Source organism: Enoplosus armatus, chromosome 2 (assembly GCF_043641665.1).
Source record: "Enoplosus armatus isolate fEnoArm2 chromosome 2, fEnoArm2.hap1, whole genome shotgun sequence".
In the NCBI taxonomy this organism is placed as follows: domain Eukaryota; kingdom Metazoa; phylum Chordata; class Actinopteri; order Centrarchiformes; family Enoplosidae; genus Enoplosus; species Enoplosus armatus.
In genome coordinates this window covers 22841336-22859997 of record NC_092181.1, presented here as the reverse complement: position 1 = coordinate 22859997, position 18662 = coordinate 22841336, and the positions used below count along the sequence as shown (strand labels likewise).

Genomic DNA, 18662 nt, shown 5'->3' with positions numbered 1-18662 from the left:
GTGTGAGGGCAAGTGTGTAGGTGTGTGTGAGTGAGTGAACACGTAGAGGAGCTGATCCTATCAGACTCTTGTCAGGTCCTGTTGGGTTTTTCTATATAAACCTGTGAGCAAGGAGACTTGTGCTGCACTTACACTTTTTTAGCCTCCCTCCCCCCCCACACCCCTTCCTGTCTATATGTCTCTCACTCTCACACACACACACTCTCTGTCAGTCTCTTCCTGTTTTCCTCTGTCTTTCTACATTTCCCCTTTTCTCACATCATTAGTCTCCCCATGTCTCTCCTTGCTCTCCCCCAAGAGCTCACTGAGGATTTAGGCCTCCTCTCCTCCTAGACTCACCTACATCCTTTCATCCTGTTCCCTCCTCTCACCCTCCTCACCCTCCTCCTCCTCACTACCCTCTCCCTCCTTTTCTTCTTCTCTCTCTCTCTCGCTCTCTCCCCCCTCCTTGCTTAACCTGTTTCCTGAGCCCAAAAAATAAACCCACATGCACAAAAACACACACACACACACACACACTCTGACACATTACACACTGTGCACACGCATAGAGAATCAAGCCCAAACCCATCTGCAGCCAGCAGCACAACATCTAATCCTTATGCTTGGGGAGGAGGGGGACCTTGCAACCATTCCTGCTCTCTTTCTGCCCCACCATAGATTTTATTTTCTCTTCTCCAATCATTTTCTCCATCCTTTGATGCGTGCCCAGCATCCCACTAGGTAGGTGTTGCTTTTTGTGGACGCACTGGGACTGCCTCCTCTTTTTGAACCTTTCTTGTCTAGTCCAGTGGTTGTCACTCATGTGCCACAAAGATGCACGCTGGCTGACGTTCAAACCACACAAAGAGCCAATTTCACTCATCGGCACACCTTCTAATAAAAAGTGAAACAGGCTGGTGTTATATGGCTCTGCGTGGCACATGACTTGAAGCCATTGGTCTTGAAGTGATGATGCCTGGTGATGCTTCTGTCCTCCTGAGCTGGACGCTGCTGCCGCCCTGTGGCCGCCCGCCTGAACCGCAACCCCTCTTCTATAATGACCGTTGGATTTTTTAGAAGAGTTGCATCACGACCCCCTCTCATACACGCGCACACACACACACACACACACACACCACCACCACCTCTACCTCCCCTCTCCATCCACCCTCCGCCACCACAACCCCTCCTCTCTGGGTTGGATAAATATTGCTGGAAGATATATAACGTGTTGCTATGGTGATCAGCTCGTGGGGGTTTTTTTTTCATGGCATTTGTGGAAGACAGGGACATGCTGGTGCGCAGGGAGCTCTGAAGATCTGGTGTGTGTGTGCATGTGTGCAAGCATGTTCATGTTTGAGAGAAAAGGAGGGAGGGGAGGGGAGGTGAGGGAAGCGGGGGGCTCCTTTTGAAGAGGGGGAACATTCACAAAAAAACAGCAGACCCAAAAATAGGAGACAATCTCTCAGACCTTGTGTTTTCATGCACGCCACGCACTGCTCACCTACCGTAGCCTATGTGCACAAAACTAAGAGCCCTGACTAGCAGCCGTCCCTGGGGAGTGTTTAACCTCTCTTCCTCCTCCTCTCCTCCTTCCCCGTCTCCTCCACCACCTCTCCATCTCCCTGCTCTCCGGCTGCTCCATCTCACTGGGGACACATTCTCAGTCTGCCTGATTGGCTTCTGTTTATGTGCATGTGCTAATGTGTTAATGTGTTTGTGTGTATGTGAGTGCGTAAGCATGCTGTCCTCTATCAATTAGCACAACCTGGTGCAGCAATTACCATTACCCATTGTGTTTACGCTGCGTACGTCGGCGCACATCCGCACATCCACACGAGGGATAACTGGTGCATCATTGATCGCCAGCTGTCTGCCATTGAAGACTCCCTAATGGTCAAGCCCACACACACAATGGCTATGACGGACGTTTGTGTGTGTGTGTGTGTGTGTGTGTGTGTGTGTGATGGTTCACAAAACACACCACCAATTCTCTCTTTCAGACCAGACGGCATCCTAGGAGACACCTATATATATGTGTGTGTGTGTGTTAGTGTGTGTGAGCTGATACCAGCGCAGCCCAGATGGCCATCTTCGAGGGGTTTTCTGGAACATTCAGACACTTGTTGCTTCTCGTCATGTCTCTTTCTCTCTCTCTTTCTCTCTCCCTCACACACACACACACACACACACATGCACACATGCACAGTGCTTCTTTTGAAGTGTGAAACAGCTTGCGGTCAGCTCTGCTCCTCTTCCATGGTTCCATCAAATAGCAGTCTTTAGAGCCTTCAGATACATGATGAAACAAAAACAACCGTGCAGTGTTAGCAGAGGAAAGAAACAACAGATCGCTGGATGTGCTGGATAGACAGTGCAGCTCTTTATCCTCCTCTGTGGTGATGGACGGGTTAAGTTAGAGGATCAAACGTTGGCGTTTACTTGGGCGAGCCTGAAAAAGTTGACCCAAAAGTACTGTTGACCTGGTAGCTTTCCTTCAGCACATCAAAGGCTGGGGCACCTGCTTTAAGGCTGTCTTTAGGTGTAGTGTTTCTTTGGCAGTGATTTAGTGAAGATGGACAGCAGTGCTTAGAGCTGCTGTGTGTGTGCTGGCACTGAGGTCAAACCAGCTGTCAGATCAGGGAGAGACATGGAACCAAACACCTGCAAAGACTCATGCTATAAAAAGGGAAGCACCATTTTTGCCTTATTTTAGGGACCATACCGAAGTTGATTGGGGGCGAGGAGGTGCCAGAAAATTCAGTCTCAGAGCAGGATAAGATCTTTTTTTCTCACCCAGGATATATATTTTATTTCTAGGCCCTGTGCTCAGTTCATGTGCCCAATTTTCAATTTTCACTTCTACTGTGCACATCGGTGGCTGCATTATTGTTCCATTAAGATTCCATTTATGCTTTGCCAGTAGTACATTTACATTATTTTGAGATACTGAAGAGAGCCTTGTGAGGGCCTAAGTGAAGCCACATTCAACAAGCCCCTCTCCCCACCCCAATCATTTTCATTCAGTCCCTTATAAATCACAAAATTGCTTCCCATCAAAGACCATAAAACTATAAAGCACTAAGGCGGCTTATACATATACCAAGATTGCACAATGCTCTAAATTTGTTATTTTAAGATTTCAACTTTTTTTTAAATCTGCATCTGGATCCAGATCTGCATTAAAATATATTAATGACAGATAAGCTGATTGATTTTTGGACAATTCCTAAATCAACGGATGAATTTTGCAAAATTTCGAGCGAATTAGACTCATAGTAACAGCCGGTGAAAAGGATCATGTTGGCATTGTGCATCCTGAAGGTGAAATCCCATCAGATTTTGCAGGAATGCTGTGAGTTGAGATGTGCATGCATCGCCTAAATTTAACACAGTTACAGGAAAACGGTATGGGATATCAAAAAACAAAGTATTAACTTTTTACAGAGTAATCCGGTAGGTTTTATGTACCAAATTTGGTAAAGTTGGATGACATTTGTAGGAGTGGTATAAAAAAAGGTGTGAGAATATCTGTGTAGGTGGAAATGTTTGTGGCCTATTTGGACAGATAGGTGTGGGAAAAGAAAACTAATTTTGCTTAAAGGCTTTGTGGTCAGATGGTTTTGGTGTTAACTTCATGCAAAAATAATAAGTCCCTGTTAGGCTCATGATCTTGATTTCCTATAACCTTTATTAAAGTATGTTAAGCACTTGACATATCCTTCTAACTAATAGACACACAAACAGGACTGAAAACACACACCTTCTTGGCAGAGGCCATAAGCTGTCTGACATCCTTGTCACTCCAGGTCTGTCCTAATCACATTCATTTTTTAAGTGTTAAAAGATGCCACTGCCTAGGTGAAGCACATAACTACCTCTAATTACTCATCAGTGTGACTACAACTGCACACTAATGCAGAGTCACCTCAAATGACACCGGAAAAGCTACAATTTGAATAATTTTGTCATTATGGTTTGTGTGTCTTAGTATCCCTCATTTGTCGTAAGTGGTTCTATTTGACTCGCTGATAATTTATCTCATTGTTTCATCATTTTGATTTGTCCTTAAACAAGCCTCTCCATGTGTAAATAATGCTTAAAAATCACCAGTCTTGTGGAAGCATAACTCAGTGGAGATAGATGCTACTTTAACAAATTATGGATGGAGAGATCACAATAACGTTCATTGAGCAAATACAACTACAGAGTTGACAACAAAATGAGTTCCGAAAACACAAAAACATTCCTTGTTTGCACGTTATATTTTGTTATCCCTCCCTGTCAATGTGTACAGCAGCACAAGCTTCTTTTGAGAAAGCAGAACAAATGAGTCTGTGTCGCCCCCATGTGTTGGCAACGTTGAACTGCACAATGGTCTCAATTTGAAGCTTGCTTATAACCTGCTTTAACAGAACTTTACAATAACAAATTGAGATGTACAACCACTACGTTCCCCTACAATCCTTTATTCTTTGGCCCTTGGCAACAGATGACTGAATTACTGAATATCAAGCTCCTTCAAGGAAAGAAAGGGATGACTCAGGAATGGAGCAATAGACAATAGCTGAAACCTCTCAGGTTTTTCCACTTCATTGCACTCTTCATCCTTCCTTTCTCAAGACTGACCCAAGGTAATTCTTAGAGACATCACTTTCGAGAGTAAAATATTGTCCTGCACTGAAATAAGAACTTGTCCAGCAGGTAAAAGGGTGAAAGAGTCAAATCAAATCCAACTGGTAGAAAACTCAAGGACACCTTAGATAAACGCTTGTATTTTCTTTAATGTCAGAATCGTTATTGTACATGGACATCCCAATGGATTTGCACTTCTTTTTACAATATGTACCACATATAACAGCACCTACATGTTATTTACACACATTACACAAGATTGTATCACAAAGCAGTGTATGAAATTAGCAAAACAAGTGTCCAAGCCTTGCTGAACCATCAGGCCCAATAGTTCACGAGTTGGCTAAACAAAATAAAATATCACAGGCAACTGCCCCCTGTAATTTTCTAGGTTTAAAGCTGAAATCACAAGTGTGAAAGTGTTGTAACTCTTTAAGTACAAGAGACAAAATGATGACAATGTACCACTTTAAGTTCTTATCAATGGGCCGAAAGTAAATATAAAAGTAGGTGAAATGCTTAGAAAGCTTAGAAACACTTACTGCTCTTGATGCAAAAATGCAAGAACTAGCACACACAAATGTATTTTGATGCTGAAAGGGAAACAGTGTATATTTGGATTATTTGTAAACATGACAATACTGAGTAACTGTGAATAGAAATTGCAAGAATGCAAGACAAGGGTACATAGAAATCTTTGTTGAAAATACATCTTGCTTTTCTATCTCGTCACCCCACTACTTAAAGTGTCCGCTAACTCTGACAGTAATGATATTCTCCATTATCTGTGTAGATTGGACTGACCTGCTTTGTGATAAAACCCTGGTTTGGGCTGCAAACAGCAACTAAAGAAAAATATAGGATGAACTTAAGTAAAACAGGAAATAATTCGGTCAAGTGGGTACTGGATTTGTCAGAACCCTGCATCCACAAGCACACACACAAACACTCGCACACCCACACTCACTGTTGCACAACAACCAGAGATACTGTAGCAGCTTTCTCAAAGGCAAAGACAAGTACAACACAGTAAGTGGCAGTTCTGCTGTCAGATACGCAAACACACAGAGCAGCAGCAGAATGAGATACACGCGCTGACAAGCGCTTCGAGTCGAGCCACACAGCGGGGAGGTGGTTCAGCCTCCGGAGAGGTGCGGGTTTCAGTCCAGTCGGATTTGGCCAGCACTCCACGGAGGTGGAGGAGGAGGAAGTACGCTTGAGGAACAAGAGGAAGAGAACTGCAAACAGAAAGCAACAGCCCGTTTCATCTGATTATTGGATGTGAAGCAAAAAAGGAGAATGGCCAAATAAACAATGTCTAAACGCAACATTCTGCAATTTAAGGATTTTGTATGTGACGTGTGCTCGCTTCGGTATCAGATCTACTGAGGGCAACCAAACATAAACAGGAAAGAAAGTATTCTAAAAAAAGAACAGAACACTACTATGGAGAGGATGTGAGACATAGGGGGGGTAAAATATAAAATAAAGAAGGGGAGAATCTGGGTCTGGGTTGGTAATAGTTGAGTTCCTTTATTTGTAGCATTGCAACTAAGATGAAAAGAGGAAGATTTCAATGGTTGGCCAAGGCATCAGTCCTCATCAGCTGTCCAGTCGGCCACCAAGGAGAGGACAGACGAGGGATTAGTGGTGTAGGAAAAGTTCAGAGCATCCTGTTACGTTTATGAGTAGGTGAGTCTGTGATGACATCACTACATGGGGCAGGGCCTCGTTTACGATTGGCTGTGGAATCCAAATGGAGTGCCATCTCCTCAGCGATGAAGGTGTTGAGGTCCACATCATGAAGACCGTTCCTACGGCGACTGAGGGACTGGGCAGGGTGAGTTGGGGAACCAGGAGGACCAGAACGCACAGAAATGCTTGCCATGGCACCGCTAAGGCCTGGAAAGAAAAAAAGCCACTAATTATGAAGCCACAGCAAACGGTATGAACTCTATCATCTCATGCTTATAATGCAACAGTGTCCTGCTGAACATGGCACTTTGACCTACCATGCAGTGCAATGGCCTCTCTGAAAGGCTGCAGGTCCGTCTCCACAGAGCTACCCGTCTCTGGTGGTGATGGTCGACTTGCCGACACCATGGCAACTCTAGGTGGGGCACGAGCCGTCCGTGGAGGTGGAACTTTGCCACACAGGAAGCTGATGAGGTCCTCGCGTCTGATGGTTCTTCTGCGTTTTTTAACCCATGCAATTACATCCTTATTCCTGCGCTGGTAGCCTAAGTGGATGCCCAGGTCATAGCTCCGTTGGCGGGCCTCCATACTCTCTGATGACACATAAGGACAGATGTTTTAGTGAATCTGGACACCACAATCAAAGTTCATCTGCACCAATCTCATTTACATACAGTTCTTCCTGGATGCCACAGAAAGGCAATCAACAGACAGCAAAAGACAAGATGGATAATAGTCAAAGTTACTTATTACTTGCCTTTATACAGGTTAGTGACAGCCGTGGCTGCATTCTGGAAGGGCACCCAGAGAGAGAGGCCTTGCTGCTGACATACTCTATCTGTAAATGAATTTTTAAAAGTTAGTTAGATTGTGACGATAACATTACAATGACACTGTTGTTGCATAAACCCCACACTACCCGTCAAGCAAAAATTTCTTCTTTAGAGAAATTCAAGCTTATACAGTCAGATGTGGGCTGTTAAAATACAACTATGTACTTGTGTATATGCATGTTTTCAGATGCGAGCACTTTCAAACTCATTTAATCCAATGGCTAACATTAAGATCCAACGTCTCATTAGAATCATTCCTTCATAAGATTATCAATATAGTGAGTAAGTGAAGAGTGACAAGTGATTTGTGCAAATGTTACTACCACTTTGATCAAAAATTACAATGGACAGTATGGAGAGTCCTGATGCAGAATAGAGATGTTTGAATCTACCACAAAAACACTAGTACAAACATTCAGGGCATACGGAGTACTCTACTACCAATCATCTGTTCACAAATTCAATCTCTGCAAATCCTTACATCTAATCCTCAGGGGTTATCCATAAGGTTTCCTCTACAAACGCCGTATTAAACTTAGTGGAGATACAGCTGTGTTACAGTTTGAACATACAGTAGAGGGAGCTTGGAAGCAGAAGTATCTTACCAAGCAGGATTTCTAAACTACGTGAGGGATGAGATAATGACTGCACATGACCAGTAGTTGCAAAATAAGGCAGCTTTAATGTCAAAAAAGGCTTGTCTTGCAATGGTGAACAAGCCCATCTTGAATATTAATTTTACTCTTAGTAAATAACTTACTGGTCAAATCTGACCAACCGTGATGGCAACATTAAAAACAGACATTTTAAAATGAGGCCCGCATTTATTTCCTGTTTCAGTGAGTGCAAATAGCAGAAGCTGACAAGAACCCAAGTTATTTCCAAACAACACAGATGCTTGTTTAATGTTCAGAACATACGGCAGGGCAGAACGAGCTTTAAACAAGAAAACGTTTACTTTAATCCTTTCGCCATTTTGTTCTGGATATTAACAACAATGCAGTCATCTGCAAGGATCCTTTAGATTGTGTTGAAATAAAACGTCATTGTGCTGTTACTTATTAAATCCCACCACACTACTGCAACAATGAACTATCAATGCGGTTGACCGTCAACAAACGAGTTGTTTTCAGTCGGCAAACTCCTCCCTGTGTATCGCCATTTTGACGAGCTAGGTAACTGTTAACGGGTGGACAAAAACATGTTAGTGTGAGCCATGTTGTGTCCAAACAGGAAAAATACATGTGCTGAAGACAGTGAAAACACACACCGTTAAGTTAGCCGGTGTTTTGGGAGCCACTTAACTTAACTTAACTACTCATCAATCGGTTTACCACTGGAGAACCCCTGACAGCTCAGGCCACTGTGAGCCAGATTCAGCCCTGCTGTCCCACATTCTGACACGGTGACCGGCTGTTAGCGTCTGCTAGCGCTAACAGCAGGTTCACGTTAGCTTCCGTTAGCTAGCACGAAACAGGGTCACGATATCGAGAAGGGAACCACAGAATCATACATTTTATACACAATTTGAAAGAATACAGATTCTAGCGTCACCCAACACAACAATGGAAACAAACACCGCTAGTTACTCTGTGGAAAAACAGCTACGAATAGCTAACACTATTAGCCTACCCAGTGCCCTTTGTGTCTCTCTCCGCCCAGCGATACCGTTAGCTGGTAGGATTAGCTTTCATTGGCGTTAGCACCAACAGTCAGCTAGCTTAACTTGAAGTTCGGTTTCTTTGGTACATACCTTTGTAGAGCTGTGCTACCGCGGTGGCTGAGTTCTGAAAGAGGTGCCACAGTTTCTGTTGGCTTTGTTCCGTCTCCTCCTCGTTCGGGACATCCTGTTCGGCCTCTGCTAAGCACTGCCGTTCCCATTTAGAGAACCAGTGTTCGGGGCCGTGCTCTTGGATCTCCGCTTCTCCCTCCTCCTTCCTCTCCTCCATAGCTAACGTTAGGCGTTAGCTAGCAGCGTATAAGCTTCGTCTGAAATATCGGATTGTTTGGTTTCCGGAGGTACTTAACCGTATTTCTTCTGTATTGTATAAGAGAAATATGTTACACAACCCTAACAATCTATAGAAAAGAAAAAACAGTTGCTGTTAGAGCCGCATTGTGAACATTTTAAATTCCGCCCACACGCCCAGTGTAAAGCACTCCAAACTAAAGAACGCGATGACAACACCTAAGAATTTCTTGAACGCCCACTTTCTGCTAAACTGAAATGTGATTGGTTACATCAATTTATGTAGGCGGTTCTTGGTGCCGAACACGAGGCCTGATTGGACAACGGCAAAAAAGAGAAAAGGTCAGAGAAAAACAACGTTGATCCCACCCAAGCAAGGGTTCTCTCTAGCAAGCCATACAGCATTCTGTACGACAGGGGGCAGTCTGACCATGGAAATGTGGGCCATTAAAACATGTGGTCAAAAGCACTGTATAAGGACACCCCTGTCTACACCACATACTTTTTGTGTACTTTTGGTCTGATGCTGTTTTTGTTGTTTTTTTGATGCCATTGTTCAGGCTGCCCTTGTTCAGGCTGCCCTTTAGATTAAAAACTATATAATTTTTGCTCAACAGTGACCACTGAGGCCAAAGGACAATTATGGTAAAATGCTAAATGCTAAAAGCTACTGTAGAGTCATCAAGTCAGTGAATGGATCCAGTAATTACTGTAATGCTGGTATATTTACGTAAAGTTAGCAGTTAACATTAGCGACTGGTCATAACAGACCAATTAATGCAGTAAAACCTTTTCATTAGTGAAAGGGAAAATGTGTTATTTCTTCTTTCAAATGTTACATAATGTTGCTTTAAGGAAATTCTTAATACTACAGCTTTCAGTTTGGTGAAGGCCCTCTCCTGTTTCAACATGACAAAGCCAGGCCCATAAAGAAATGGTCTTCCTAGTTTGATGGGAAAGAACGTGACTGACCAACAAAGAACCCTGACCTCAACATTGTTCAACGTCTTTGGAATTAATTGTAATGCAGACTGTAAGCAAATTATTTTCACCAAACATAAATGCCCAACCTCACTAAAGCTCTTGTGGCTGAATGGGAGCAAATTTCTGCAGCCAGATTCCAAAATTGGGTGGACAGACTTCCCAGAAGTAGTAGTAACGGTTGCCATTATGAGAGGAAATTCCTGGCACCTTTGTTACATGTTTGCATGTTCTCCTTGTATTTGTCTGGTCCACAAAATTGCCCTTGAGTGTGAGAGTGTGTTTGTCTGTATTAATGCTGCAACCTGTGTAAGACAATTCCCCCCTGACCCTGAAAGCAGATAAGCAGCAGTATACACTGCATTAACACTGTCATCTGTTATCATCAGCTATCACATAGCACTTGTGGTGCTTCTTGGGTTGAGTTACTGCTGCGGTTGAGATTTTGGGGGCAAGTTCAATGCCACAAGTCTATGGGATAAGGATTGAGGGAGTCCAAAGATCAGATGAGTTTATAACAGAAACTTACTGACTACCTGCTGTCTCACCTGTGTGTGCATGTCTCTCTCTCTCTCTCTCTCTCCGTCAGACTGCACAGGTGTCTGTCAGACTGTACCTTTCTCTCTCTTTGAACCCAACTTTCTGACTTCTTTTCTCTCTATCTCTGCTGGTAACTCTGCTGTTTTGAAGATGTCTAAGGAGGAGCAGATTGTTTGCGGTGTTGAGGAGTATTTCCAGGATCGAGGGCCAACTGTCACATTCAGCAACTTGCACTACTGTGTTCAGGAGAAGAGGTTCTGCCGCAAGAGAGGTCCTGAAAAATACATCCTCAAAGATGTGAGGTAGGACATAATACACACAGGTACACACAGCATAATATGTAACTGACTGCATTATCACTAAGTGGTGATTGTATGCCCTGTAGGACGTAACACACCAGGTGCTTCTCCAGTGCTTGTTCCTGTTTTTGTGCAAATACTGTATGCACTATGGTTCCTATTCCTTAATATCTGACAAGTTATGAGATCAGGTGTTCAGTTTGTAGCTCATCAAACTTGTATATCAGTACATACAGTTTATGGGAACTTGGTCAATCTGTTTGTGTGTGTATTGTTTTATTGAGGCAAGCTAAGAGAAAAATAGAAAATCAGAGTCAAAGATGTTCTGGCAGAGATCAGATCTTAAGCCAGAGGGGATGCATTTACATTACAAAAAGGATTTTTCCATGATATTGTCATCAGAGCTTTTGGCTAGGGCCATTCAAGCAACATACAGTGAGTTAAATCAAGTAATCAATGACATTGATGACAAAAGGCACCAAATTTTACAACATTAGAGATGTCATTTTCAATGCTACCATTTCGATGCTACTGTACTTCCTGTTGTTAAGTTATTGTCAAAATAGAATAATAACAATGAAGATTTTTTTTATGAATTACATTGACATCCACTCATGCACATTGATGGATGAGGTGGCCTGGAGACAATGTTTTGCAGAGATCTAATCAGTAGTGAAAGATAATCCGATATACATGCTCACCGTGGTTTATTAACAAAATGCTGTCAGGTCTCACTGTTGAACAAATAATAATTTCTAAGTTTAATCAGTGATTGCTTGACTTATGAATGTAAATCTTTAAAGCATAAACATGAGGATGTTGAAGTTTGTGAAGGTTCATCTTTGGCTTTTAAAGCTACATGATGGTAATTGAACAGCTTTTATTCTAGATTGTTTCATTATTTTAAAGCGCTCTCTGTAGATAAATTAACATGACTTGATTTTCTGATTTGTCGTTGCAGTGGCATCATGAGACCTGGGATGAATGCTATCATGGGTGCCACAGGCAGTGGTAAAACATCGTAAGAAACATGTACATGCAAACACACAGGAACTGTCTCACACTCATGCACAACCCCAACCACATGAATGAATTAGTTTCTGTCTCTTCCTGTCAGACTCCTGGATGTAATCGCAGGCAGAAAAGACCCTGCTGGACTGCAGCAAGGAAAAGTTCTGGTGGATGGCAAAATTGTCACGTCTGACCTCAGGCTCAGCTCTGCCTATGTGGTTCAGGTACACAAATACAAACGAACACGCACATTCTTTCACATTATTATACTTTGGATTCCTCCGAGTAGTTTGTTTCCTACATCACCCATGTGCTTCCAGGATGACATCCTGATGGGCACTCTGAGTGTGAGGGAGAACCTTCTGTTCAGTGCCAACCTCCGGCTCAACCCTCAGCATCACTCCTCCTCTGATAAAAACAGCAGAGTAGATGCCATCATACAAGACCTGGGCCTAACAGACTGTGCAGACACTAAGGTACAGTGCTACATACACAAGATAATAGCAGCATAACACTCACTATGCAGCAGTGCTGCTGTTAGCTCAGAAAGTACATGTTCAAAAACAAGTTCCTCAGTTATATTAACAGGAGTATTTAGTATTTTGTGTGTGTGTGTGTGTGTGTGTGTGTGTGTGTGTGTGTGTGTGTGTGTGTAGATCGGGACAGAGTTTCTGCGTGGCGTATCTGGAGGTGAAAGGAAGCGGTGCAGCATCGGGATGGAGCTCATCACCTCTCCCTCTCTGCTGTTTCTGGATGAACCGACCACCGGACTGGATTCTAACACCGCGAATTGTATCATTGGTCTACTATACAAGTACAACACAATTACTAATTAATCTCACATTAGGCAACACACACTCATACATAAGATACAAATGACAAACTGAAGCATACAATGCTGCTGAAGATCAAACAGGGGCAATGTGCTGCTCACGGTCAGCTTTAATTAACATTTGCATAAGTTAGAGCAGCCGTCATCGATGCCCCGCTAATCAGCAGCATCCTCGCCATCTACTGCTGTCTTTGTGTTTTCTGTAACAATATGGATGTAGACAAATGTCCTTATGTGTGTCCAGGCTGTCCAGAAGAGGCAAGACTGTGATCTTCTCCATCCACCAGCCACGCTACTCCATCTTCAGGCAGTTTGACCATCTGACTCTGATGCATAAAGGGGAAGTGGTGTACGCAGGAGCAGCAGATCATGCACTGGAGTACTTCACAAACTTTGGTATGTGTGTGTTTACAATGACAGGTGGAGGGCCTTGACTAGGAATGTGTAACAATATAATACGATGAATCCTTATATAGAAAAGGGAAATGTATTGCCATATGAAGTCCTAGTTCTTGACAGTCAGCTAACTCAATTTAACAGCTGTTATTTTATATTTTAATATTCATACATAATTCTACTACCATAATATGAAATGTAAAATGAACTGGTTGTCTACCACATACCATGTCAGGATGTTATTGCTTGTGTTGTGGATATGATGTTTTTGAATGTGTGTGGATCTGTGTGTTTGCGTGCAGGCTACCAAATTGAGTCCTTCAACAACCCTGCTGATTTCTTTATGGACATCACAAATGGAGAGGCAAAATCAACATTAGAGTCATTCACTGCAGGTACACCTACACAAAACACATACACGGTTTAGATAAATAACACCAACAGAGACTCTAAGCATGGTTTCTGGTGATTTGTGGGTAAGAATACATCTAGGTGTCTCAGTCAAATGAAGCTAAAATTAGGTGGAAAGTTAAAGTTACATAAAGATTACATATATTCATTCTTATAATAGCATTTAAACAACTATATTTTAAAATGCAACACATTCATCAAAGAACCTGCCACATGTCGAAATATAGACAATGACATACTAGATGACTAAAAACCTAGATGACCAAAAGAAAATAGTTTCCTCTCTGAGAATTAGATGACAAGATGGATCTCATGTCTGTGCAATAAGTATGAAGCTACAGTTGGGAGGCGATTAGCTTAGCTTAGCATAACACCTGGAAGGAGGCTTGCTGTGTTGGACCTATGCCTTGATATCTCTCCTCAAGGTAATGACAATGCTGACAGGAAGTCACTGTGACAATTTTATGAAAGAATATTTACAGCACTTAAAATATTTCTCAAAACGTCATACCCAATCCCTTTGAATAGGTTTGGCCAAGTTTTAGCCTAGACAGCCAGATAACGTTTGTCACTTGCAAATCACCAAACCTTGCATAACTGAGACGACTAATTGACTGTTATAAAAGGTTTATTATGCTGTCCTTATCTATAACATGGCGATGTGTAATGGCCTCTCTCTCTTTCCACAGAAGAGTGTAAAAACCCGCTAGCAATCAAGTACTACCAGTCCCAACTGTGCAAGAATATGCTTGAGGAGTTGGACCATGTGAACCAGAGCATTGTCGAAAGGGCCAAAGGTCGCGACATGGCAGCCAGCTATGCTACCTCTTTCCTCTATCAGGTCAGCCAACTCTGTAATTCAGAGACAAATTAAAAAACTTTGGAGAAAACATGTTTCTTACTTAATAAAATAATTATCCATTTGGGGAAATTAAAGTCTAAGTTGTTATTAATTTTGTGATTAACGGAAATTGAAGTGAGTTTATGATTACATCGCAGAGTTTAATGACTGTGCCAGACAGCTGTTAAGTCAGTTTTATAACATTGTGCACATAAAAACCAATTTCCTTGTGTGTGTGTGTGTGTGTGTGTGTGTGTGTGTGTGTTTGTATGTGAGACAGATGCGTGTTGTGTGTGGCAGGACAGTGCTGAACACTCTGAGGAACCCTCAGACCTCTTATGCCCAGTTGGCTCTCAACATCTTTTTTGCAATTCTGGTGGGACTCATTTATTACCAAATGCCCTTAACGCTGCCCGAGGCTTTACAGAACAGGTACAGTACGCACGACCTGCAGCATAACAGCCAAGCTAGTTTTAACTGCTCTGTTTTTAACCTCTGCACACCCTGCACCTCCTACATGTCAATGTGCCACCTTTCCTCAGCCTCATCTCAATTACAACAGAGCTACTCAATACAAATAGAAGATAGTACAGGTTTTTCTTTATTGTTTCAAAGGTTTTCCTTGTGCATTATTGCATGGCATAGGAATAATAGCTTGGGCAAGAATGACAAAAAGACCAAAAAACAGCAGAGAAAAGAAGCCACAATGTCAAGATGAGGAAACAACTTTTATGATGCTGTTATACTTGCAAGTTTATGGGGTTGAAACACAGGTCAGGGTGACATTTTCTGCTTTACTATTCACCAGATGAATTGATAATCATCTAATTATAATCCTTTCCTCTCTTTCTTGATGACAGGAGTGGAGCGTTCTTCTTCCTTATCATCAACATGGTGTTTGGGAATCTCTCTGCTGTTGAACTCTTTATCAACGAAAGGGCGATCTTCATGTGAGTGAAAGATAAAAGTTGTGTGTGTGCGTGCTGAAGTGCAGATGTGCAGATGCAGAAGGTGCATGACTACGAAGGCGTTCAGTGCCTAGATAGATTTATGTGGATCACATTTTTCTTCTTAATGATATTTAGAGATTGTCAGGGAATACTTAATTTACTTAATCCTTAACAATCTCATGCTTTTAACTCACAGTTTATGTGTTTGTGTTTCTTGAGTCTTTGATCACGTTTGTTGCAGTCACGAGAACTCCAGTGGCTATTACCGTACTTCTGTCTACTTCCTGTCCAAGATCTTTGCTGATCTCATCCCCAACCGCATCATCCCCATCTTTGTGTTTTCAGCCATCGCTTACTATATGATGGGTAATTATCACACATACAAGGGCATACTCACCAAGAGTACACACCACATTGTATCATGCAGATGAGGATACAGCTCTGATGCAGCCTGTGTCACCAAGTCCAGAGAAAAACAGGTTCTGTTTTATTCATGGCCTATTGTACATGATCTGCTGTCCCTACGACTCATGCGGATGTCTCCAAGTCCAAGAAATGTCTTTGTCATTTTCCCAGGGTGTGAAAGCAGCAAATTATGTACTGAATAAGGAAAAAGTCCATAATTCTTTCTGTGCAGACTTTGCTTCATCCCAAGGGGGTTCAAGTCTTGACTGGGAGCTGCCTGATTCCTGCTTTGTCTGTCTTCCTAATTTAAGCTCCCACTGTTGATCACTTCTGTCTGGAACCTTCCATTTGACTTTACTTTCATGTCTGCTGAAAGCAACACTGTATTTTATTAAAATCCTAATTCTGGTTTCATGGAGAATTTCTACATCCACCACTCTTTCAGGGTTGAAGCCTGCCTTTGTGGCCTTCCTGTGTTTTGCCCTGACCATGTCTCTGGTCAGTCTGGCAGGAGTCGGTCTGGCCTTCCTCGTCTCAGCGAGTGTATCTTCATTTGCCATGGCTAACATTCTCATTGCTCTACCCTTTGTGTTCATGATGGTGAGACATACATAAAATATACATGATGGAGAATGTGCACACTTGAAGATATAAAGTAGAATTATTTATATATAAGTGTATATATAAATAAGTGTATTATTCCCTCTCTTCCCCCTCCACCTTTTTCCTTTTTAGGTCTTTGGTGGTTATCTCGTCAATCTCAATGCCATGCTGAGCTGGCTCTCTTGGCTGAAATGGATCAGTATCTTCAGATATGGATTGAATGTAAGATATGGAAAATAGGCAGAGCAAGAGCAGAAGGGTGTGACTGTGAGAATGAGATCAGTGGGGTCGAATTTAATCTGTCTTTATCTGTAGCGAGGAAGTTGTTCAGCCCAGTCTCTTTGTCTCTCTCAGGCTGCATTCATCAACGAGATGACAGGACAGTTCTTCTACAGCAACAACACCATGTGAGTGGTGCTGAGCAGTAACATAGCCACTCCTTAAAGCACACACACACACAGACACACACACACACACACACACACACACACACACACACGCTGAGCTTTTCTTGTCTGTGCTGCAGTATCCCAGGGGAGCTGTTCCTGAAAGGCCAGGACATTGACTACTCTGTGTGGGGCTTCTGGCAGAACCAGGTGGCTCTGCTGGGAATCATATTGGTCTGCATGTTCCTGGCCTACGTACAGCTGCGACGAATCAACCGCTGGAAATAATGCCGGTCCATCTGTTTATGTATCCATCAACCATGCACTGTGTCTTTATCTTATTTATTTAACAGGCCTCAAATGAAATACATACCATTATTTGGAGGAAAAAATATTGTTATGAAAATTATTGTTTTATGTGTGTGCACCAGATGAAATGTGATTATTTAAGTTATTTAAAATCAAAATAATCATTGAATATTACACGTGGAATCTCTCTCTCTCTCTCTCTCTCTCTCTCTCTCTCTGACACACACACACACACACACACACACACACACACACACAAACAAACACACGTGTTGTGACATTTGAGTCCCAGGTGGATAAGCTGCACTAAGCACACTCGGTCTGTGCACGAGGGAATGTACAGCAACAGCAACAGCCAACGTCTTAAGTCCTTACAAAGCTACTTACAGTGAGTGAGACAACATTAGCTTCAGTAAAGAAAAGATGTACAGAATCTACATTTTAGTAAAAACAAAAATTCCAGGTAAAAAGCAAAAGTCAATCCATAAAGCAATTCCCTTTTTATTAATGCTTTGCAGAAACAGTGAAGGAGTTGTCATTATATTTTTAATGTAATATGCCTTTTTTGTTACAAATGTTATGCAAGTTTTACAAAAATATTCTGACAGAATTCACTTATCAACATAAAGTATGGACCTAAACTCATTAGATGCATGCTGTAAAACTTGATTACAGTGCATAGAAAAAGATTCACACATAACAGAAAAGCTTTCAAAAATGAACACTTTAATTTCCCTAAGGTTGGAAAATCATCTTATTCCACGCTGTGACAGTATCATTGAAGCTTTATACTCAAACCAAAGACTCTGTGATTTTGTGGCTGCACCATTGCATTAAATGAAAATATTTTAGGTGCCTTGTGCATTATTTTACTTTAGGATTTCCACTAGAATATAAAATTAAGTTTTGTTTCGGGTTTGGCTTCACAGGAAATGACTGACCCAGACAAAAGGTTATTGGGCTTGAAGGTTTTGTGACCATCTTTTTAAATTAGAGCAAACTTTGAATAAAATATAATAAAAATAAACTTTTTATCCATTTTTTTTAATGTAGTAACAGTTTTGCTGACATGCATGTTAAGTTACACAACAGGGAAGCAAAGTGTGGAGGGATGCTGTGTTTTAGAAAGCTGAGCCAGGTTTCCATCTCTGTGAGGAGTCACTGAACAAGACCGCGTTGACCTGCCAGCTGCAGTTGTGTCTGAGCCTGCACCTCCCTATTCACAACACCGCCAGGGAAGAGTTGTCTTTCCCAGTGTGTTACATGTAATCGGTTTATAAAGAAACCTCCCTGTACACATTGGACACTCATAAAGTAGTGAAGTTACAGATCACCAAAAAAGAATCTCATCAACACATGGATTCACATGTCGGTGTGTTATTCATTCTACCTTATTTAAAAAATAGAGAATAAATATGTTTCTTACAAAGTCACATGTAAACATCTCAGTGGTTTCCTGCATCTGCAGCGCATTGTGAACACTATGACTTTGAAGTGGAATAACACAAATGTTCTGCAAATGGGAGTTTGAAATACATTTTAAAATGTGATCTATTGGCAAAACAAGGTTAGTACTCATCAGGT

At 42.0% G+C, this 18662-nt stretch overlaps 2 protein-coding genes across 2 annotated transcripts; one reads left to right on the top strand and one right to left on the bottom strand.

Moving 5' to 3' along the window:
• Window positions 1-4748: 4748 nt before the first annotated feature.
• On the bottom strand, window positions 4749-9275 carry hapstr1b (HUWE1 associated protein modifying stress responses b). Its single transcript, XM_070918821.1, has 4 exons — window positions 8899-9275; window positions 7070-7150; window positions 6630-6905; window positions 4749-6519 (listed from the first exon to the last, which is right to left on the bottom strand). The coding sequence occupies exons 1-4, from the start codon at window positions 9092-9094 to the stop codon at window positions 6281-6283; spliced, it is 792 nt and encodes a 263-aa protein (XP_070774922.1). The 5' UTR covers window positions 9095-9275; the 3' UTR covers window positions 4749-6280.
• Window positions 9276-10785: 1510 nt separating this feature from the next.
• Window positions 10786-17057, top strand: abcg2b (ATP-binding cassette, sub-family G (WHITE), member 2b). Its single transcript, XM_070918468.1, has 15 exons — window positions 10786-10937; window positions 11896-11955; window positions 12052-12169; window positions 12266-12421; window positions 12602-12759; window positions 13022-13173; window positions 13476-13568; window positions 14274-14425; window positions 14706-14857; window positions 15286-15375; window positions 15617-15741; window positions 16226-16380; window positions 16516-16605; window positions 16738-16790; window positions 16910-17057. The coding sequence occupies exons 1-15, from the start codon at window positions 10786-10788 to the stop codon at window positions 17055-17057; spliced, it is 1854 nt and encodes a 617-aa protein (XP_070774569.1).
• Window positions 17058-18662: the final 1605 nt, after the last annotated feature.